This window comes from Nestor notabilis, unplaced genomic scaffold (assembly GCF_000696875.1).
Source record: "Nestor notabilis isolate BGI_N333 unplaced genomic scaffold, ASM69687v1 scaffold6044, whole genome shotgun sequence".
In the NCBI taxonomy this organism is placed as follows: domain Eukaryota; kingdom Metazoa; phylum Chordata; class Aves; order Psittaciformes; family Psittacidae; genus Nestor; species Nestor notabilis.
The window spans coordinates 1-23,375 of NW_009925097.1; the positions used below are offsets into that span (position 1 = coordinate 1).

Genomic DNA, 23,375 nt, shown 5'->3' on the forward strand with positions numbered 1-23,375 from the left:
TGCTCCTCTCCCCTCCACCAGCTCGAGGCACTGGAAGCCGTTTTTGCTCAAACGCACTACCCCGATGTGTTCACGAGGGAAGAGCTGGCTATGAAAATCAACCTGACGGAAGCCAGGGTGCAGGTAAACATTCTGGGAATTATTTAACTCCCGAGTATTCCAACTGGCAAACTTTTTTTTTTTTTTTTTTTTTTTTCATCATGACTGCAGAGGGCATTTGGCCAAAGAACGCAAATGAAGACGATCTGTCATTTTCATGATGCACTTTAATAACATCAACATAATGTGGAATATTAGATTAGGTTGATTAATCGGTCATTCATAATTAACTAGTGATAATGTTCTACACTAATTTGTCCGCGTCTCCAAGGTACTAAATTACATCAATGCACATCCATTTCCATGCTTTTGGAGGGGGTGTGTGTGGAGAAAAGAGCTGAGACGTGATTCTCCAAAGCAACTATGACCACTGTCGAGCAATGAGGTTAGGCAATTGCAGGGAGCCCAGCTGCCAGGAAGAAATCTTCTGCCTGAACCTTTTCAACTTTCCTCCCCTTCGCCTTCTTCCTCGACACTTAATTTAGACAGCTAAAGAGCCTGCAGAGCAATTCCCACACCTTTAATATGATCCAATAAACACCATTGGCCATGATTACTCTCTTTCCACTCCTTCCTTCCTGCTCCCCAATTTTCATTTATTTTACTTCATTTTTTTTAAAATCCAGGTGTTTGTTTTCCCATATCCAGGGATTAACCTTGTGTGCCTACAATCTCTGCTAAGAACAGCAGTCCCGCAGCTGTCAGAGATGGATCCCTATAACTCTTCAGGCATTCACCACAGACTTGCAAAACATTTTTTGAACAGGATTATGTATTCGTTTTATTTATGGAGCTTTTCTGCACGACGTTTCTTTCTTTCTTTTTTTTTTTTTTTATTTTTTATTTTTTTATACTGCCTGTTGGGGTTAAGACTATGCAAAGATCTAATTGTAGGAAATATAATAGCTTGCCTTTTGTTCCCTAGGGTCATGTTAGTATCTCTTAAAACCCAATGGCTGAAGAGAGATAATGGAATTCACCGCAGTAAATTGGGGATTGTAAACAAATTATTTCTCCTATAATCAGATTATGTGATCCTGATTATTAAATCTGAACATGAATCATTGGTCATATGCGGGCAAATTAAACTGATTATTATTTGGAAATGAAAATCTCCTTTTGCCACTGCATTGTAGGTACTGGCTTAAAAAAAATAATAAAAATGCCATTTTGGCTATTGGTGCCTAAAGACTGAACTGCAAATTGAGATAAATGGGACAATTATTGAGCATTCAGAAGTGGAAGATCATAACTTCTTCCTGAAAGGTGCAAGGGTGAGATAGGGGTGGTGACAATTAGATTGCTGAGGACTGGTGTTTAGCCTTGTTGTTGGCTATTATGCAAACAGACAATAGATGCAAGCATTTGTTTAGCCTGCTTTCATGCAGGGATGTGGGGAAACACAGAGGATGTGAGATATGTTTACATTTATACCCCTTGCTCATTCAAATATGATTAATGTGCTATAAAGCAGAGTCTTAATCGAAGATGATGTTGTCAAACAATAACTAAATAGGGAAATAAACGACTTCATCATGCTCTTTCCTCAGAAGCAGGCGAACTGTCAGTGCAAAGTCATTAAAATATGATAATGAAAAATAGCTCAATTAAATGTTGTTATAGCTGTGACCTTCATTCAATTAAGACACAAGAAAGTGTCTGCATTTTGCTTTGCATTTAACCGCTCTAAATTTAGAATATAGATAAAATCATTATTCAACGTTTGCTGATACATGCAATTAAAAGGCAGCTAACTAAAATGGAGTTGTAGGAGGTGAATAATAATAACAACAATCTCGCATATTCTTGAAGTCATGTATTAAAATGTGGATTTCCTGACCTGAAGAGAGGCTTGGCATTTTCCACCTCAAACAACGTGCCTTCAGACCATCAGTCTCAAAGTAAATGTAAAAAAAGACCCCAAAAGTGTCTGTACTAAAAGTCAGGGGATAAAACCAGGAACGTGAATATTTGTATTGAATTACAGAGGAAAAAAGTTCTGGAAACTGGTGTGTATTAAGCTGCAGGATGATCTTCTAAAATTAGTGTCTACTGCCTTTGGAGTCCTCTAAATGCAAACTGGACAAATACATCAGAGGAATAACATTCAGTATCAGTCCTCTCCAGGAAATGGGCTGGATAAGATGGCCTACTATGTACCTTTTCATTTCTGACCTCTCCCATTCTAGCAGCAGCTCATTTTAAAGGGCTGCATACAGTTTCAGCAGAGTGCTTAGATAGGTATTTAAGCCCATCCCTGTACAAAAGTCTTTTAGATGTGTTAAAACATAGAAACCAGTGGGAATTAAACACGTACATAAAGGAGAGCACACATCTACGTGTTTTGGTGACACATTTACATGAAATCTCTCTCACTTTTTTTTTTTTCTATTTTTTAACATGCCTTTTAAATGTCTTTAGACATTCCTGGCTTGTTTTCCAGACACAGAAATATTCCAGGTAGAAATGTAATCCTAAGGCTCAACTAGAGTATCAATGGAGACACAAAACAAGAGCAAGTTTTAGCCACTCTTCTAAATGACTGATTCGCTACAGCAAAAATATACAACTTCCTTGTTTTGCATTCAGCTAAACACGGTATTCAGCCTCAATTTCTCTCTTGCTCTAGGTGTGGTTCCAAAATCGGAGAGCTAAATGGAGGAAAACAGAGAGAGGTGCTTCCGATCAAGAGGGCTCCAAGGAAACAATGGCTGAGGTGGCACCTCCTGCAAGGAATTTGAATTCCCCTTCTCCAGCAGATCAAACCAGGAATAAAAAAGAGAGTCTGGAGATTCAGCAGAGGTAAGAGTACTACATGTTATCAACTTCCTCTTTTTGGGGCAAGTGTGCATCATACGTATGCATGTAGATACACACAAGGGTTGGCCTGTTGCCAACCCTTGACCCTAGACAGTATCATCTTCAGCCCAAATCATGAGAAGAACTCTCTCTCATGCAACTCACTAATCCCTGTGCAGGTACTGAGAAGCTGGCAGCTGTGGGAGGCTAATATTATCCAGGCTTGGTCCCATCTAGTTGAACACTGACACACCAATGTGTTCCTGAGCATGGACAAATGCTGTCTTTGGTATCAATTGGTTTTGGTTTTGTAAGGAAGTTCTTTTCTCCATCAGCCTGAGTCGAGCAGTGGGTCCTACAGGACCTTTCTTCCCTTCCTGCCTGCCGGGGACTCTTCTCAACACAGCCACCTATGCACAAGCTTTATCCCATGTCGCCTCTCTGAAAGGTAAGTGACTTTGTTTAACTTCAGGGATAAGGTCAAAGAGCAGCTCTTTCAAGCATGGTCCCACTTCGAGGCAGTGGGGGAGCCTTTGGAAAATGATGGATCCTTCTTTCTGTTAGGATTGGCAGTACTTGCACTGGCTGATGCTGCAAATACAGGAGCTAGTCTCCTGTTGTAACTTGTACATTCATTTGTGGTGAAATTCATTCATTTTACTCAGACAGATTTAGTGAGGTCCAGGTTTGTCTCAAGGTGCAAGGCAGGTAGGGTTTACTCCTTTATAGTTTTCTTTGCATATGCTGAGTTTTCTTTTTAAGAGTCAAATTTATACTAATGAATTAGTTATACGCATCCTTTTGCATTATACATTACCTGGCACTGTTACTGATGCTTCATCCGCTCTTTGCATGAGTTTTCCTTTGCAGTACATCTCTGCACAATACCAGACCTTTCTCTTCTTGAACAGCAGGTCTGCTTTGAGAACTTGAATAAAGCATGTACATGGGGGACAGGGGAAAGATACAAAGTAATTCCTCACTACCTGGGACCCAGGCTTCAGGAAGGGTACATCCAGTGCCCATATCCTTTTCAGTTCCCAAAAAGCAGCAGTATGCATCTTTTAAAAATAAATCACCAGCTGATCCATTAGCTGTTCCTAGTCTAACAATTTATAAGACTAAGGGTGTAAGCAGGATGAATTCAATTTATAGATTTATAGGATGTAAAGCCTTATAGCACTGCCAAGCACAAAGTGGCACATACATTTACTCTATGTCTCAATGCGATGCAGTAATTTGTGTGGAAAGCTTCCCAGTTTAAGACCCTCCACTATGAACACAAATGTCCTCTAATGCCTCTCACTATGTTCCTTGGCATACCTCATGCTCTTTGTGAGAATTTCCAGTTAAAAAATCATTGTCAAGGTACATTCCTGAAGTGAATGTTTGGGACTGTTGAGTTTTGCATTAAGTCCCCTGTCCCATTGCCTCTTCACTTCTGTCTTTCCAAAAAAGCTAAAGCCAGACTCACCATACAGCTACTGATATTTTTGTAGGTATGGGACCTGTGATTCTGAATGAACAAGTAACTCAGGTGTGACCTGAACCCTTAAACTTAAAGGATGATTGTCAACCTATACCCTGTAAGCAGGCAGCAGCTATTGGACTGTGTGAGTCCTCTTCGTCTCTGCCCTATGGCTGCTGAAGTCTCAGCACAGAGACTTTCAGCTGTGGCGTATGATCGGTAAGAACTCAAAGCATCTTCATGCAGTGAATCACTTTACTGCCTGTTGCTCTAGCTTTTATACCATTCTAGCAAAAGCTATTTTTAGCACATCATGTTTAGTTCCTGACTTACAGTTTTGTTCTTCAACATTCTTTGTCCTTTCACAGACAGTCCCAAAATAAACAGTTCCTTATCTTTCTGTTCTCCTGCTCACGTCCAGCTGGGTGCTCTGCTTGATTGCACAATGTACTTTGTTTCTTCTTTAACTCTTTCTTCTCCAGCCAAGCAGTTACTTCTCTTTGGCAATAATCAAATAGTTTCCATTCTCTCCCACATTCAGCTTCTTCCACTGTGCAGGAACTCTCTGGAGTAGAAATTATTCAGGCAAAAAGATTGTTCATTGACAAATGTAGTCCCTGGCATGTTGAAAGGTGAGGAAATGGGGCTGAGTTCAGTGAATAATTTCAGATGGAAGGGGTTTGTTTTTTTTTTTCTTAAAATTTACATCTAAGCATTTTCAAAACTAAATGAATCAATATGTTGTTCTCACCTGTTCCATGTCTGAACATAGCTAAATTTTAAGAAAAGTAATGCCAATATACAAAAGCCAAGCAAAATGAAATAAAAAAGAGTAAAAAAACTTCCATTCCAAAAACCCCAAATATGAGGATTTGGGGTTTTGTGTTGTTTTTTTTTTTTGTTTTGTTTTGTTTTGTTTTGTTTTGTTTTTTTTGGGAGGGAGATTATTTGGTTTGGTTTTGTTTTGTTTTTTTTAGTTTTATTTATTTGGAAGACTTCTAGATATTCTTTTCCATGATTTTACAGCTCAGCTACTAAATTGAGAAATTAATAATTTGCTCCTTTTTGCTTGATAGCAATGTTACAACCTGGGGGCAGAAAAAAATCCTATTCCTGAATGTCTGTGAAGAGATACTTATTAGACATTTGGTTGCCCAGGCTAAGAGGCAGTGAGCTTGAAGAATTTGTTCCAAATGTAAATATGGATTTTTTATAATTTGTATAATGTATGGCCTGTTATCAGATGCATATGTATTTGCTTGATGAATGTTGTCAGCTACATGTGCAGTTGCTGAGATGCCTGGTTTATATTTCCTGCCTGGCAATAGAGATCTCCAGATACATGCGAGGGGACTGTGATACTGTAGTATGTTTTGATTTTAAGAAATCCAGCTCAGATTTGCATAGCTGCATATCCACCCCCACAGGAGCTTTGTGGATCTGCCTATGCCTGCCAGTATTTTCTTACACTTGCAAGAAACTAGTAGACTGAGCTGCTGCTTTGATATGAGATCTTTTTCATCTGCAGGTGGCAAATTTGATTTATACAAGTAGAGAATAATTGTAGCATCCTTCTTGTAGTATATTTATATATGGACTATTGTCTCCTCTTTCCTTGGCTTATCTCCCCAAGTTCCTCTTTCTCTGTTTTGCCAAAAGCAATTTGCTTGGGCTGGGGTAGGGGCTGTCCACAGCAGACTTTGGGCTTCAGTCTTATTAATTGGCAATGATGAACAGGATGATCTCTAGAGGTTCTGAGTGCACCGAAAGCATCACAGGCTTGGTTTGTATTTTGTATATCTTTGGTTTGGTAACACCAGGTGAATGATGGTTCATCTAAACCAATGTATTTAGGGGCACAACCAAGCTCACACAACAGTCTGGAGAAAGAAATAATGGTTGTGGGAAGGAAGGAAGGAAAATACAGGGAGGGAAACAGTGTTCACAAAACCTTCATATGACCATCTCCGTCTTACTCAATTCAGTTTGTTTGACTCTCCCTTCTCATTTTCTCCTTTAAGCTAGGAGCCGATTTGTACATTTTAGGCCTGTCAAAGAAGAACTAACCCTACATTTTAGGAGGGCATTAGTGTGCATTCTTATGTGTCTTAATGAAGTGATCTAAGCCTCTTCTTTGAGAATCCAGGTGCATTTTGCAGAAGAAATGGTGCCAGGACTGACACAGTGATTCTGAGGCCATAGGGCTTTTATGCCACCTGAAATCTCATCAAACTCAGTACAGGGCATAAAATTCTGAGCTGACTGGTTTTCAGATTTCTTAGATTAGTAGGAAGTCAGCAAGTAGTAAGGTTTTCCAAGATTTTACAAGTTTTATCAGAGAGTGAAATGATCAAGAGCTCTTTCTGGTATCTCTCTTGAGTTGACCATACTTTGAAACTACAAGGAATTCTTTGTGCTTTTGAAAGCAAACCAGTTGCTCCATAATTGAAGCATCATTTCACTACCAATGGCTATGCAAATATCAAATTAAATGCAGCCCCTCTATGTTGATCCCATAAATAGATATGTATTCCCACCATTGGGAGAGTAATCCTGGCCAGTAAAGGGAATCATACTCTTCAATAAGGCTGTAAAGGCTGCCTGCAGACAAATGAGTACTCTCAGCACATCAGGTACTACTGGGAAGTCTAGGTTGTTTTCTTATTCTTTTGAGGAGACAAGATGTGCTTTGTTTGACTTCTGAGCCAAGACTTTGTTGGTGTCAGTGAGTAATATTTGACTGATGCTTTAGAAGGAGACAATTAAAATCAATATAGTGAATAACAAGTGATGATGGTGATGTAACTAATTAATAATTATTTTATGCTCTCAGGGACCGTTTTTATTCTGCCACCTGAGAGTTCTCTGTCTTCTGTAAAGAAACTAATAACTCTCTTTCTCCTTCTCTGACTTTGACTGCTTGGCTCCAGACCCAGATTTCCAGTGCTGCATAAAGTGTCTAGGGCACATGGTTCCTGGATCTAATTTGTAGTATAAAGATATAATAGTTGATGATGGTCCAGTAGAGACAAGAAATCTCATGACAGCCTAGCATGGTGCAGGGACTGAGCCTGCAACTTTGATTTTGAAATGACTGTGCAGTGCACTGTAGGTTTGTCTCATGTTTTGTGTGGCTGTGCAACTCTTCAACAGGCAACACTCATCTGAACCCCACATGTGCTACTTCTAGGTAAATGGGAGGTGTTGTTGGAGCATAAGACTAGGTCTGCTCTGGTGAATGAGAAGAAAGCTGTTTTCCTTAAGCATTATGCCCAGTGAAACCTGCTGTCTCTGAAACAGATTTCTTTTTTTTCTTCTCAAAGTGATGGTATTACCACCACAAATACTGTGAAGTTCTGTGAAGAAAGCAGGCTGGCTATACAATAGCAATCAGAATTGTAATTCAGAGCATAGACTGTTCCAGAGAAGAGTATATTACCACTAGACAGTTTTTCTCTGCTTCTGTCAAATATTCTCTAATCAGTAATAAAACAGACCTTCCCCTTTCCTTAAGTGAGTCCTCACCTTCTCTGAAGTTTAGCATATTTGGGACTGTTCTTAGTAGCAAGCATCTGCTAACTACCATGTCATCTCACTACATACTATTCATTCAGGAAATACAATTTCTCATTTGATAAATCAGAATAAGACCATAATTTCTTTGGAATACAGGCTTTCCTACATCAGGGTTTTAGTTCTTCACCACCAGCCACAGTCAGGAAGAAAGTTTGCTCGTATTGATGAAAATTCTGGTGTTTGTTATTCTCTGAAATTGTCCTAATTTGACAACTATGCTACTTCATTGTGGTGACTTCGACATTTCCATGATCTTCCAAGATGAATCACTTACTGTAAACCGTGCATCTGCAGTCCATTTAGCAGATTTAATTGCAGACCTCAAATATGAAGGGAAAATACTTGTTTTATTTATGGGCTGTATAACAATAGAGTCATCAGGAGAAGCTAGAGTTTTTTGCAGAGAAAGACCTCAAAGTACCTTCTTAATGGATGACAGCATGAATACAATTCATTAATGTAGAAGATCTTATTAATGGGTGTAAACAAGAATCTCCACTTTTTAGCGGAAGTGTTCTACCATTCTGCTGGCTGAGGGCAGGAAAGTGTCTGTTATATTCCACTGAACTTTCCCCAGCCCCCGTGCTGAGTGAAGTGTATGAGGAGAGAAATAATTACACTTGCCAGGGAATTACTTTCATAATTCACCTAGAGCTCTGGTCTGTACAAGTTATAGCTCAGTTGGTTTTCATGGCACCTCCACACCACTGACAGAGAAGCAGGATTGCATTATGCACATCAAAGTGGATATTCCAGGGCACCATTGATTAGGCTCTTTTATGGTTTGTTGCTGCTGTGGTTGCTGTTGTTCGTATTAGGGAGGCTTAATTGCAGTAACCAGAAAAAAAAGCACAACTAGAACTGCCGATCCATTACATCTCAATTTCTGTTATGGAAAGATGAAAAGAATTTGCCTGATTCCATTGGGTAATTCCCATTGCCAAGTCTGAGACAAAAGTGTTCAAGGACCTACCTTACCTAAACTGGTGTCTACTAAATTGAAGCACCACTGCTTACCATTATGAGTGGGTAAGAGAATGAAAACTCTTGGTGTCCTTTATTTTCTCTCTCATTCTTGATTATGGACTGACTGACTTTTCTCATGTAACATAGCAAATGTATCAAGTGGGTTCTGTTTGGCATTTTCCATAGTTTACCTGCTCCTGCGACTTCAGAGAATTTAGAACATTTCTATAGTTTGCTTCAGAGGCACAGACTTCATTTAAACTACTTTTATTCCTGTATCACAGGTCCTGAACTCTAGCACTGCCCTACCTCGCAGGTAGATTTTTTTGGTCTTTAACACAAATACTAGGGAATATGCAAATACCAAGAGCCTTAAGAGCAACGGGAAGGAAATAGGTGCTGCCTTGTTCTTCCAGAACAAATCCTGATTAGGTTAGCAGACCTCACCTGGGCAGGGGTTCCTACTGACCCCTCTTGCAGTGACGCGTCAGTATGATTTAGGGTCAGATCGTGTTTTTGATGTGGAAGGGAAGAGTGGTAAATGGTTGCAGAACTGATAGTATTCAAAGGACAGGTTCTGTTCTCCCAGCTCTTGTGGGCTTTGCTGACAGCAAAGACAGACAAAGTCCAAACAGACGAAGTCCTGGCTTCTGAATCTATTTATTGATTTATTTGGAACAGTACTAATGACATGAACAAAGAAGGATGAAATCCTCCAGTTCCAGTGTCAAGTTATTTACACAAAAAGGCTCTTGCTAGAGCAACAGAGCCACATCATCAGCTCTTCGTTGTTTGCATTGGGCATATGGGGTTCACAGGGCAAGAAGATGTGAAACCATAATATTTGGACTCTGCTGTCAGCTCTGAAGTGCTCTTCCAGCCTCTGGGCAGTACAGGGTGCCTGCCACACTTAACCAGCTTAAGCATTAGAAGGAGAAACCATCTAGCACAACCTCAGCAGCCTTGAGGCTACCCTAAATTATACTGGGAGCATCTGGTGCCTCTCCATTTCAGACTTTAAGTTCATGCCTTGTTCTTCTGAGCCTCCTGATTCAGAGCTCAAGAAGATTTGGATAAAGCCACTTTTGTTTTTCCTGCTTGTGCCTCAGGCTTTAATAGACAGAGTGTTGGTGTCACGTATGAAAAGCAAGATGGAGCTCCTTGTGAATCAGCTCTCACTGGTAAATGACACTATGAACTTGAGGTTGTTGACCTTCCAACACTTTTGAAAGTGGTTTCAGGGTTTATTAGGATTTAGTGTACAAACAAACAAATGTGAGTACTATCAGAAGAAGAAACAAAAAAAACTTAAATCAAGCATAATATTTTCTCTGAAAACTAAATAGCATTCATTAACAGGTGAGGATTTGAAATGGGAATTTTTCTTTGCTTCCCTCCACGTCTGGCTGCTGTTCAGCTGTCCACATCAAATACTGAGATGCACAAATACTGAAAGAGGAAAGGAACTGGTGTTTTGCCTTTTGGAAAGGCTATCAAATTCTTTAAATTGTAGAGTTGAAATGCAAAACATATATTTTAAATACTTACATATCAACATGGCCCAGCTTCCACCCCGCTCTTCTCAGCTGAAACTGAGCCTTGGAACTGCAGAAAAGGGTCTGCAACCAAAATTGCAGATGAAATATCATTACAATTCAAATGCGATGTTGGCAGAGATAAGACAGAACTAATTTAATTTTTCCTGTCAGTCTCTGTAGTAGATCAATTAAACTGCCAAGTGGATCAAATATTTCAGACTGTATTTATTACATTAAGTATTTATGTTCAGGCTGAGCATTTAAAGTATGATCTCATATAGGAATACAAGGAGGTTCAGATCAATTCAGCAGAATTTGCTGTAAGTTAATGGAAATCTAATTGTGTATTTTAATTTTGTGTACAAGAAGCAGTAAGATCCTGAAAGAAAGAAAATGGTACCCTGTCCATATTGTAGCAACTTGCTCTAAATCCCATTAAAGTAGTATCAGACTGTCACGGACGTTAGTGGAAGCTGTATCAAGATCTAGGGCTAATGGCTTAACCCTTACTGATTTTGATGGGAACTAGGTGCCTAAACTCCTCTGAGGATCTGAAATAAGTAGGAACAACTCCTTCCTTCCCCACTGTGGACTTAGGGTTACTGCAATAAGATGTAAAAAATCACTGACATCTGCTATATGGGGATGCCTTTTTCTTGGTGAAAGTCACATCGCTGTCCATCATGGGCTGCAGATAGAGGCAATTGTAAGGTAGATTCAACGTTCCTTACTACCTGCATTAAGGTAGGGCTAAATTCTACTTTCCTGTATTCTAGCTGGACCCTGAAGCAAACGGCACTTGTTACTTTACTTGTTTTTGGGTATGAGCTGTTGTTTACAAGTGTGAACTCAATGAAATGAAAGGAATGGTTTATGGGTGAATTGTTGTTAGAGGTAACCTGGTTTCCACCGCAGGTAACTACACCATCAGATTGCAGAGCCACTAGGTAATATCAGGTCTAATTATTACGCAAAGAATGGAATGAAAATTATTCTTAGATGCTGGAGCTGATTTCTGCTCTTTTGAAAAGGGGAAAACTCTTTTCCACTTCTCCCCACCTCCCCCTAAGTGGACAATGTCTGCGTGGTCCTGCATTAGGTACTGTAGATGGGCCCTCCCCTCAGCCTGTGAGCTGAACAACCACTTTTGAAAGTCTCACTCAGTTTGTATTAGAAAGCAGCAGTGCAAAAACAGCTGATGCACAGGCAGGCCTCCATGCCCCCACGTTTCAGAGCTGAACCTACCTTAAGTTAGTGGGGCTTAATAGTAATGACAAAAAAAAGACTTTGTGGCTTCTGCAGTAAGGACCTGCTTCAAACTGCAGGGACTCTGAAGTGTGGCTCTCCCTCTGCTTCTTCTTGATAAAACAGTGGCTGTCCAGAACCACTGAAGTGGCTGCAATTCAACAGGGCAAAAAATGACTTTATGAGTGTGGTTAGTGGTGGCAAAATCTGTAAGTTGTGTTACTGAGTGGATTTTGTTTTAAACCTTCCTTCTCAGCCGCTCAAAGCAGACACAGATTGAGCTTCCTAGTGCTAAAGCAAAAAATGGAGGATTTTAGTCAAGTGCTGAAACTTGCCTGTGCAATTCACTTGAATGCCTGCACCTACGGAAGTGTTGGCCTGCTGATCATACGCTCTGTCAGAGAAGTATTACGAGAGAAAAGAGGATTTTCCAGTTATATTAATAACTTGTCCTTTGTAGAAACTGTTTTGTAAAATGCAAAGAGTATTTTTTCCTCAATGTTGCCTGCAAGCTGCTAATCTCTGACAACTGCTGGGGAGAAGTCTTGCCAACACCCTAAAAACAAACAACTGTCTGCCTTCATCCCTAGCAGATGGGTGCTGACCCGTTGCTACTGAGAGCAGAAGTGTAAAAGAAAGACTACCTGCTCCCTGCAGGTTATTAGTTCCATCACTTAGTCATGAGCCATTTAACTCAAATATTAACTGCAGAAATTAAAGCGAGTCCTTGGCTTGGAAAGATCAGGGGAACACAATGCACTGTGTCAGGATGTGCACGGCCGGGCTCTTTCTTGTTGGGAGGTAGTGTATCAGCAAAGGATGGGCTTTTGCCAGGGGTAGAAGAAGACATGGAGTTTGTGTGGCCTCTGAGACCCCCAGAAAAATGGTGTCACACAGTGTTTCTTAGCAGAATGAAAATTAAAGTAGTAGCTCAGCCATCTCACGCTGTCTCCCCTCCCTGCTCCTCTGACACATTCTTCTTCATTCAATAGATGCATAGAAGCCAGGTACAGGGTGGCTTTTTGGATGGAATGCGTGTCCTGCCCAGTGGACAACCTATATTTCCAGGTGTGCTTGTTTGGTAACTGGCCCAAGTCCCAGTGTTATTAAAGATAAGCCAGAGGAAGAGCCTTTAGTGGTCTAGCTCAGGAAAGCAGCCGGTAGAGTGAGGACTGTCTCTGTCAGTGGGTTGCAGGAGACCCTTTTGGCTTAAAGGGAGAGGAATACTCCTTTTACTCTCTCTCCAGGGTTTTATTACCTGCTTGGAACAGCCCATGTGCCTCAGATGACAGGGTAGAGATAGTCTGGCTCCTCTCTCCTGATGGGACTCTTAAGCCGTGTCCACAGCACCAGCTTTAGGTGGCCCTGGCTCACTGCTGGAGGCCATTCTCTTTGAGGTGTAAGCACCACAGCCACTGGGTGGGTGGAGGTAGAACAGACTCTTGCATATAGACATGATGCCAATAGTTGGCAGGGGCCAGGCCAAGGAAAAGCCTATCTCACCTTGCAGTGATAAAGAGGTCATTAGTTCCTGCATAATAGCCAGAATATTGTCACCTTTCTTCATTCAGTAATCTTTCAGGTGTATGTAAGTGATGGGACCCAGCAAATGCCACTGCCCAAATTGATCAGGCCTCAGCGAGCAGGTGGAGGGCAGGGTTACCTCTGGCATGGGGCTGATGGTAGCCACAGAGCAGCAGCTTGGTGTGAGAGCAGGGGACAAGCTCAGCCTCGCTCGTGGACAAATCTCATGTGTGATCTAAACTTCATTGCTCATTTCTGACTCTGCTTTGTCCTCGCTCACTCTGTTTGTCACCCTGGATGACTCCCAGTGCAAGATCCTTCACATGGGCCTCTTCAGGTCAGGACCTGGTTTTTCTAGTCCTGATCCAGAGAACATCTATGTACCCACTAAAGGTCAATAGTGGAGGGAGCTGTTGCTGTTTGGGACCCCAACCCCATCTCTGCCCCTCCAGATTGACCATAGAGGGAACAGTCAGACCTTCCCCATCAGTGATGATGCCTTGTCTCCTTCCTCCCCAGGGAGCCCGCTGTGCTCGTGCTGCGTTCCAGACCCCATGGGCCTCTCCTTCCTGCCCACCTATGGCTGCCAAAGCAACCGCACTGCCAGCGTGGCCGCGCTGCGCATGAAGGCTCGGGAGCACTCGGAGGCTGTGCTCCAGTCCGCCAACCTCCTGCCCGCCACCAGCAGCAGCCCCACTCCTCCCGCCAAACCCGGCCCTGAGGGCACCCAGGACAAGCAGCCTCCTCCAGCCAAGGAGCACATGGAAGGGGAGAAGAGCGTATGAGACCGGACTGGTGCCAGCCCCTCAGCTCAGGGCAGGGACCCGCTGCTGGGGCTCTGCCACGGAGTGAACTGCAGTGTGGCCGTGCCCCAGCAGGACATCATGGGGCCACCAGGGACCCAGCCAATCCACATGGCCGCTTTGGCTGCCTTTCACGCACCCTTGCTTTTCTTGCGCTGCTGTAGGTTCCTTCCCCTGATTTATCGGCACGATCTGTGTTTGGAAATGTTCGTGAAACTGTTTTCAGCTCCCCCGCTCCACATCCCAGGGACACTGAAATGCCCAGGATCCTGGCTTGCTCCTGCGTATCTTGGCTTCCCATCCCGCATGAGATGGAGGGCTGGCAGCAGGGCGGCACTTCCAGATGCGAGGTCCGGGACAGGAGAGGCATCAAGCATCATTTACCCCACCATGCACAGCAGAGGTGAAGGAATCTACAGGTATATGCCAATTTGGCCTACTGTTTTCTGGTGGCGCTTGACTTCAAACAAATCTATCCCAGGCAAGCCAGGTGTAAGAGAAGCAGAAAATACAATGAAACTCTTCATAATTTTTTCCTTCTCCCTTTTTTCCCCCCAAAATGAAATTTTCCATGGAGTAGATTATTGGGAAATTGCTGAGATCAGTTTACTTGTGAATAAAATCCTTGCACTAGTCTCTATGTGAACATTAGTCTGTTACTCTTGCCATTCCCTGGGTTAAACATAAAAGACATGACTCGAGCAGCATTCATAGCTTCAAATGGTAGCAATGGTATTTAATGGAGAGTGCAGTTGTGTCTACATCTGCACAAAGCTGGGGGTATTTTAGCATCATTCTCTTGGAAAGAAAGACTAGAAAACAAAATAATCCCACATTGCAACACTGCAAATATGTCCTTGCATGTTTTGTTTTCAGTAAAGAGGAAATAAAGCTTGGAAGGGTATTCCTTTACGCCATCCAAAATCAGACTATTGCATTCACTGAAGGCTTGTAGTAATGAATCTAGATATGAAAATGTCTTAATTATAACAAAGTGGGCACAGTGCAAAGGAGAAATTGATGCCTCAGGAAATATAGTCTTATCTCTGACTCAAAATTCCCCAAAGCAAAGCAGGCTAAGATCTGATGCTCTAGAGCAGACATTCTGATACAGGGTCTCCACCTTTTTTCCATGGAAAATGCACATGCAGATTTAAACTTAGTGACATAGACTTGCTTTTCTCAGGTGCCTTTTGCAGACTCCTTAGTCTTGTCCACAGATGTTCCTGGAGAACAGGGTGAAACTGCTGCTTTGAGACTTGACCAAGAAAGCTGGAGGCTACTGTAAGGATTCCTGTCAGATCTGATCCTGCATGTTGTGCTGAGGATCTCCTGCAATGTGCTGAGCACACGCTTTTACATGGGGTTGTGTTCAGCTTCTCACAGGATCTGAGCTTGTGGATGTGCTTGGAAAGGCAGTCCTGAGTAAGGTTGGAAGCAAAAATTTCTCTCCCCCAGGTGATCTTAGCCCACGAAGTTTACAGAACCTGCGACTTCTCTGGTGCTTGCAGTATCCTTCCATAACCTTGGTGAGCACCTTCCCTTTCCTGAGGTAGAGCTTGGTGTCAGCACCCATTCAAAGGGTGCAAGCCCTGGTCTTCAGGGGGGGGCTTGGCAGCACTATGCACCTTCATTGCTCCAGGAGTGAAGGGTACCAGGCACTCCCCCCAGTGTGGGATTTGTGTCTTCTGGACTCAAGCCATGAGGGCATTGCTGGGTCTGTCCTTGGATACAAGTGCAAAAAGTCTGTCAGGGCCCACATTCATCAAATGGAGTATTTTTCCTTTCTTTTTGCCATACCATGTGTTTCTTTTGGTAATCCTGAGCTGTCCTGATTGCAGGGGGGAACATGTAGTAGTTTGTGATCCGCCTTTGCGTTCCAGCTTCAGGAGCTGCTCTGCTGAACTGTAGGTGGAGGTGGCTTCTCTGCCTGCAAATACGGCTTAGTTTAAACAAGAGCAGCAACCTTTTGCTTCCACCAAAATAAGGTAGATCGCTGTCTGCTTTGTTGTGGGGAGTGGTTGGACAAGGGACTATCACTGTTTTTCTAGTGGTCTTCCCTATCAAAATTGTTTTGTGCCCCCGTTTAGAAAAAGCTTAAAATAAAATTTCCACTCCAAAGAGGCAGGCCCAACTTCATTTCAACATAATTACCTTGCATTCAGTTGAACTTCAGCCCTTCTGTACACTAACTCTTCAATCTAATTGTTTGATTAAACTCGTATTTCCTCCAGAAAGGTACATAAATAAGTGAATTGTTGAGCAAATTAAGAATACTTAACAGCATTGCATCTGAAAAGTAGTTACGCTGATTAAATTTTCTGTCCTTGAGGATTTTCAGGAAATTACTTTTGATCGTCAATAACACAATTAAGTAAACTACACACACATTAGCATGAATAATTGATAAGAAATTATGTATTACCACGAAGCACTGATTTAATAATTCATGATGCGACACTCTAGTGACTGTGCAAAACTGGATAACATCGACAAGTCTGCCTGATGTTGCTGGAAATGCTGCAAATACAAACAAGTCCATAGTTTTGTTGTAAAATAAAGAACAGTATCTGATGCATGCTGTAGTTTCTGTTTGTTTAATACTTGAATAAATTTAGAAAGAAGACCCTGAAAAGTTCCTGTACTGTTTTCATTCAGATCAATTTATCTGTCCAAGCATCTGCACCTGTACATGGATGACTGTCCGGTTCTGCTTAGACCACAAAGATGTTGCAGAGTGGGGGAGGCTCTCAGATTCACAGCTGGAACCTGCTGGGTGTCTTTCAACTTGCAAAATCAAGGGGCTCAAAATTTTTCAGAACCTCCTGTTAAGGAGCAAAGCAGCATTAGTCCCCCATAAGACTAAGCCCAAAGTCTTTTAGAGTCTTCAGTGTCTGATATGTCTGTGGTTATAATTATTCAGTATGATTTTGTGGGTGGTTGTCAGCCATAAATGAAGCTTTCAGATTTGAATGTTTTGAGTCTGCACAATGGCAAGTTAAAGCCTAGGCTATGTTGCAACAATCCTTGTGACATCCTCAGTGGGGGCAGGTGCACATCTATGTTCTTGTTAGCACACTGGGGAACCCAGGACATGGTGAGCCACATTTTCCTCTCAGGTTTTGATCTGAGACCCATCTGCTCAGGGCAGCACTGACCAAGGGAACTTGCTTGAGGTCACTCAGCAGGAGCACAAGGGCAAGAGCAAAACTCAAGAGATCTCTGCCTCTGTCGTGTCTGCTTCTAGCCACCAGACCCTGCTCCCTTCCAGATAGACTGTCCACCGTGGACAAGCCACCTCCCTTCTTTCTGTACTATCATATATCATGGCTATGCCACTTAAACCACTCCTCTAATGACCATCTCAGTAGCTTTGATTAAGTCTGGCATTTAAAAGTTTATAACTCAGCTATAAAAATTCACTCAGGCTGAACCCCAGCGTGAGAGGCTCAAGCCCAGGGGGATGATTTACATGTGAGCTATTCCAAAATCAGCCTGTGTGATACTTTTCTCAGTTCTGTGAAGGAAAAATGGAAGCCCAAGGTTTGAGGGACAGATATAAGACAAAGATGTTTCATTTAACAGCTTACTTCAGTCACTAGATTCCATTCTCTGTGAAATTCCACGCTAGCATGAGCCACACGTAGCATGAATGGCCTCTACTTGCATGATTTTGGCAAAACATCTCCTGTCCCAGGCTCTTTTCTCAAGAAATCACAGACACCTACAATGCCCAGATTTCCCCTTATCCCCCACCCTCCCTGCCCAGGCCATCTCCCAACATCCTCACTCAGAGCTCTGCAGAAAGCCTGGGGTGCTGCTTCCAGCTCTGGCGCTGATGCTCAGCTTGTGCCATCCTCATGCACCTGCCCCTGTGGCCCTGGGCAGATCCCTGCCCCAGTGCTGAGCCCAGCACCAGGCAGAGCCAGCTGGGAGTTGGTGCTCAAGGTGTGTGTGCAGGGTTATTGCAGCACATTGGCCCAGGTTTTGTTAACGAGGGTTGATGAAAAGCACCAGGCCTTTATAAGGCACCCTCTTTATAAGGTCGCATGCCATTCTCTCAGCTCTCCATGTTTTTCATCTTGTGCACATCTATTTAGACCTCCTTATGCCTACATCATTATAGCAGGAAATGTGGAGCTGAGGATGCGCCTTTACTCAGTTATGCCGTAGGCTAGTCCTTCCTGCACTGCATGCTGGATAGTAATGAGATTGTTAGGCTAATTGGCTCTTTATTAAGAGTATTATTTACAGTGATGCTGAAGGCCATGTGCATGCAGAAAAAGATCTTGGTATACCATTAAACACTTCCCTCCTGCAGTTGGTGCCCTCTCCTCAGTGTTCCCCACAAGCTGTTGCCCTTAGTGACCTTCTCTGCTCCTCTGGGAGGTCTCCCCCACTCCATGTCAATGCCAGGGAGAAGAGCCTGCCAGCAGGGCTATTTCTCTGGGAAGTTTGCTTCTGCTGCACGCTTAAGCTTTCTGCTTTCCTGCGATAGAAAGAAGCCAGCGCAGTGTGGGAGGAAGTCATTTGCTGCTGGTGGACCACGAGGGAGCAGGGGATGGAGATGAAATGCTTGTGGTGTGCTGCTGTGGCAGATTCTCCCTCTAAAAGTACTGTTATTCGATAAAGATCCTGCTGTGCTTGCCTGTTTCTGTGGTGGAAGCAGTGTGTGAAGCAGGGGAAGTGAGAAGCCCTGAATTGATACCCAAGCTCTGAGTATATAATTCAGACCTCCCCACTGAAGAGTTTGACACCCATGCCATAAATAAAAGAGCAGCAGAGAACAATAAACACTGCTTTATTCTTCCCAGTTAAAAACTTCCTTTGCACTGTAGTAAAATATTGACTTCAGGTGACCATATTACCACAAAATACAATTTTCTACTGATCAAAACCAGAGAAGCTGTTACATAGATCTGTCCCATTAGCATGAGAATCTCATTGGCATATAGCAAATCCAGCCTTGTTTGAGAGTGATGTGTCAACAATATTTTAATGATACAACCACAGCATCCTTGTTGCCTACCCTAAGCTCTCTGCCACCAGACAAGTATGCACTGGTCTGCTGCATCAGAAGTTTGAGCATCATTTTTTGGAGCTGTGACAAGTCTCCTGTGGTTAAACTCGTCATAGTTACAACTGACCACGATTTGAAGAATTGTCCTGTATAACTCTTCCAGTATTCAACCCTGATGGCTTCTTCTGTAGTCAGTGCTTTTGCAATAGCACTATAAACATCCATAAAATGAACAGAGAAATGAAAAAACCACCACCACCTGTGTCATTTGAACATGTTCTCACATGCAGAACAACAAAAGGCAGCTCTTTTATGCAGGCTGAATCACTTCCAGATCTAATGCCCACCCCAGCTCTGTGCTGGTGGGCCTGGAAGTTACCTTGCCTTTGTATTTTCTCACAAAAGGTGATGGCAGCATTGGAGCTGTTTCTGGTCTTAGACAATTAACCTTAAAGTCCCGTGAAGCAACTGAGACTGTGACAGCTCTGTTTGTACAGATGAAATACCCACTTCTCTGGGCTGGTCTAAAGGCAGGGTGGCTGTTACTGCCCTGCTTTCTAAGCCCCAGCACAAGCCAGAGTAATGTTGTATACAGGTGAACATGTGGAACTACGTCATCCTTCACAACCTACCCATCTTCTGCCTCATGGATGGCCTGGACTTCTATGGCTTGTTAGCTGCCTAGGTCTATTCTAGCATGCAAGTTCCTGTGTGTTCTGAGCACTGCCCTTCAACCCAGGCTGGAAGACCTTGGATAGTATAGTCAGAAAATGCACCCCGATAACAACTATCAGAAGGCAGTACCAGACTCAAATGGTCTGAGATGCTGGTCCTTGGGACTAGTCAAGGCCAGGAGAAAACTTTTAATTTCTAATTAAATTGTGTTTGCTTTGTCAGCTGAACTGCTTTACCTTTCTGTTCTCCTGCTTCAGAAATTTTGTTTATTAAACTCCAACATTCAGTATTGGCCTTTGAGACTAAGACTTGCTACAGTGGCAAATTTATTAGGACTCCCCTAGGTATTGAATGGGCTGAGGTTATTTATTATATGCACACAGCTTCTTTTCACCCACACTATACATGAGCCAATGTGTTAAATAAGATCCAAAGCCCATTAAATGAAGAAGCCCATCTCTGCAAAGAGACTCCCCAGGAACCTAAACTCTGCCTGTTATATCACAGCTGGCCCACCCTTGCTCCGCCGTGCTGGCTGAAGCCATCAGGTTTTGGCAGATGCTTGAGAACCAAGATGTTGATGTGATCACCAGTCCTTGGCACAGCAAGGGATAGGAGCATCCCTGGGAGTTGTTAGTTTTTATTAGAAATATTTCTGTAGCAGTGCACAAGAAATTGGCTGCTGGCAGGGAAGAAAGATGTACAGCAGAAAAGATCTGATCCTGTTTTTCCTCAGAACCGTTACTTGTGTTTAGAGCTAAACTTAAATGGGACTGAGCCAGAGGTTCTCCAGGGAGGATTTCACAATCGTCATCTGACAGGGGTCAGAAAGGAAAGTCAAAATCCCACTCAGAAAGCCAAATACTTGAATACGTCTCCCGTGGGGCTGAACCTGGGAGTAATCCAGATTGATGATGCCCCTTGTTGTTCAGACAAATGACACAAACAACTAGCAGCCAGGCATTTGTGTGTGTGTGTGTGTGTGGCATGTGCATGCACACAAGCCACATTGTGCACAACCCCTTGTTTTGGTGGGGTTTCCCTCATTAGGGCTCAGAACCTGAATGAGGTGAGTCAGCTCCATGCACCTCACAGAGCCATTTCTCTGTCAGTGAAGCCCAGGAACTCACTGTACAACTTTTTATCTCTCCCTCCACTGTGAGGCTGTGGGATGGAGCTCACAACCTGGGCCCAAGCTGGAAGGAAAGGAATGAGGAGGGTTTCTTACTAATGATTCCTTTGCACTGTGCCTAGCCATCCTGAGCCCTACATAACTCTGGTTTTTAAAATGCAGAAATACCAAATGAATGGAGGTATTTCTTGTGAAGGGATCCCTTTTTTTAGTAGCTGAACTTTTTTAGTAACTCCATAGCTTTGGCTGTCCCTCCAGTGAGGGCTCACAAGCTATCCTGGACCCCTCTGTGTCACCCTGCTACTCGATGCCACACTGCCTTGGCTGCATCACATCATTGTCACCAGAGATGAGGAGCAGTACAGCCGAATATATAAGTGGCATTCTTTGCCCTACACAAAGGCATCACTAGATGTGGGTTAAAATTTTCTTTTGAGGTAGCTTTGTTTGGATTCAATTTGTTTTGTTAAAATGCCATAGGCCTGCTGCTCTGTACAAATGTCAAGTTTCTAGAGAGCTGCTGAGGCTAGGAAGACAGCTGTTTATGGGAAACTCTGGAAATCTTCCAATTTCTAGTCAGTTCAGATCAAATCAATCTTTTAAAACAATAATGCAGTGAGCTGAGAGCTATGCTTTTTCACCAGCTCCATGAATCAGATACATATTAAAATTACTTCAGTGACATTGGTGTTCTTCTCTTCTCCAATTTACAATTTACCAGACACTGTAGAAACAGGAAAGTAGTGAATAAATGAGAATCATTGTTATTAATTAGATTTTATAATTACATTAATAAACCAGGAAAGGAGGAACCAAAATTCCTCGTTCCTACTGCCACCATATGGGCAGGTGATTTAGCCCTGATTTCGTAGTCTCTGTCTTCGGGAGTTAAATGCACCCAAATGAAATAGCTCCTGCATGTCAGAGGGGACATATGAAAGCAACCCTTAGTACCTCCCACAAAGGGGCTTGGTTATTTATGTTAATGTGGTTATGTTAATATGTTAATTTGGTAAATCATGACACTTTTTAAGCATATTGCTCTTCCTTCGTCATCTACCCCTGCCCTCTGCCTAGGACCCTTCTCTTCCTGAGCTTAGCTCTTCTCATGCCTACCAGCAGGAGGGAGCATTTTGGGGTTGCTATGGGCAGACTAGGAAGCCCTTGTGAAGTGCTTCTGTTGGCAGAGACAGCAACAAGCGATGAGGGGCAGAAAAGTCTTCAAACAACCCAGCAGGGTACAGAAGATGATGTCTGCTGTGTGCCATGTTAGTTAACGGCATATCCACAGCAATGTGAGCATTAATTTGGAGGAAATAGGAATAAGCAAGAGTTTAGTTTTATTAGCTGGATTTAGGATTAGCTGGAATAAAAAGCACACATTGGGATCTGTGTGGTTTTATCTATGGCCTCCGAGCGTAACAGGCTTCCTCCTGCACAGGTCTATCAGGTGTATGTGACCTTGGTTGACAATGTTTTTCCAGCAAAAGCCCATAGTACAGATGCAGTCACATGTATAAAACCTTTGTTTTACCATTTGGGTCAGATTTATTTACAGGGTGATCTTATTGCCATGGTACAAAGCTCAGTTTTACTGACAAAGTTGTGCCTGCTGAAGGAGTGCTTCAAACACAGTATGAATATACCATTGCTCTTACATTAGTGCCACTCTCACAGCATGAATGTAGCTGGAAGCTTTTCAAGGACCAGGCTGTTGTTTGGGTTTTTCAGATGAGAAGCATAAAAAGTGGCAAGTGTAAACCACGTGGTTAGTGTCCTGCTGAGCACGATCAGATATCCTCTCTTAGTATACTCCAGGGATGCAAATATTGCACACCATTAAACATGTCTTGCATGCCCAGAAGGATATAAAACTACAACCAGGTTCCTCTAGCATTTGAAAACACTCTTAGTTAGCAGTGGGAATAGCCCCTCTCCCCCAGTGTTAATAACAAGACTCTCAGCACGGAGCTGGTAGCATGGCAGCTGTATCTAGAGACACGGACAGACCAGCACAAGAGGGAGCTCTGCAGTGGCTCCTTGGTGGCAGTCGGCGCTGAAAGCACTAGTCTGCGAGTAGTCCAGAAACTGTTTTCTCCTCACACAGCCATTGAGGTGATGGTGACATCTATTCCTCATTCCAAAAGGGATAAAATAACCCAAAACCAGCCCAACAACAACAACAAAAAACCCCAAACCGAAACACTCGGGGGGGAAAAAAAAAAAAGCCAAAATAATATTCAGCCCAACAAACCAGAAAGTAACAAACCAATTTGGACTATTGGAAACCTTTAGAGGTATTTGAAAACGTTTGCTTTAGCTTCAACTTCTTAATACATGTTTTGTAATGAATGATTTCTTTGAAAAGTTGTTTCAACCCAAATTAACAGTTCTAGGACTGTTTGCTCATACATACATGTAAGCATGTAAGAACTTCTCAATAATTTTTCAGCAAATTTCCCAGCTCAGAAGACAGCAGTTGAAAAAACCCCCAAACACCCCAAATGTGCTTTTTTAAACCATCAACTAT

General features: G+C 42.7%; 1 protein-coding gene across 1 annotated transcript; it reads left to right on the plus strand.

The window, feature by feature from the left end:
- Nucleotides 1-15: 15 nt before the first annotated feature.
- Nucleotides 16-14,000, plus strand: DRGX (dorsal root ganglia homeobox; the record flags this gene model as incomplete). Its single annotated transcript, XM_010012893.1, has 4 exons — nt 16-123; nt 2,729-2,901; nt 3,234-3,346; nt 13,735-14,000. Coding segments are annotated over 4 exons (660 nt in total), but the record flags the coding sequence as incomplete, so codon positions are not given.
- Nucleotides 14,001-23,375: the final 9,375 nt, after the last annotated feature.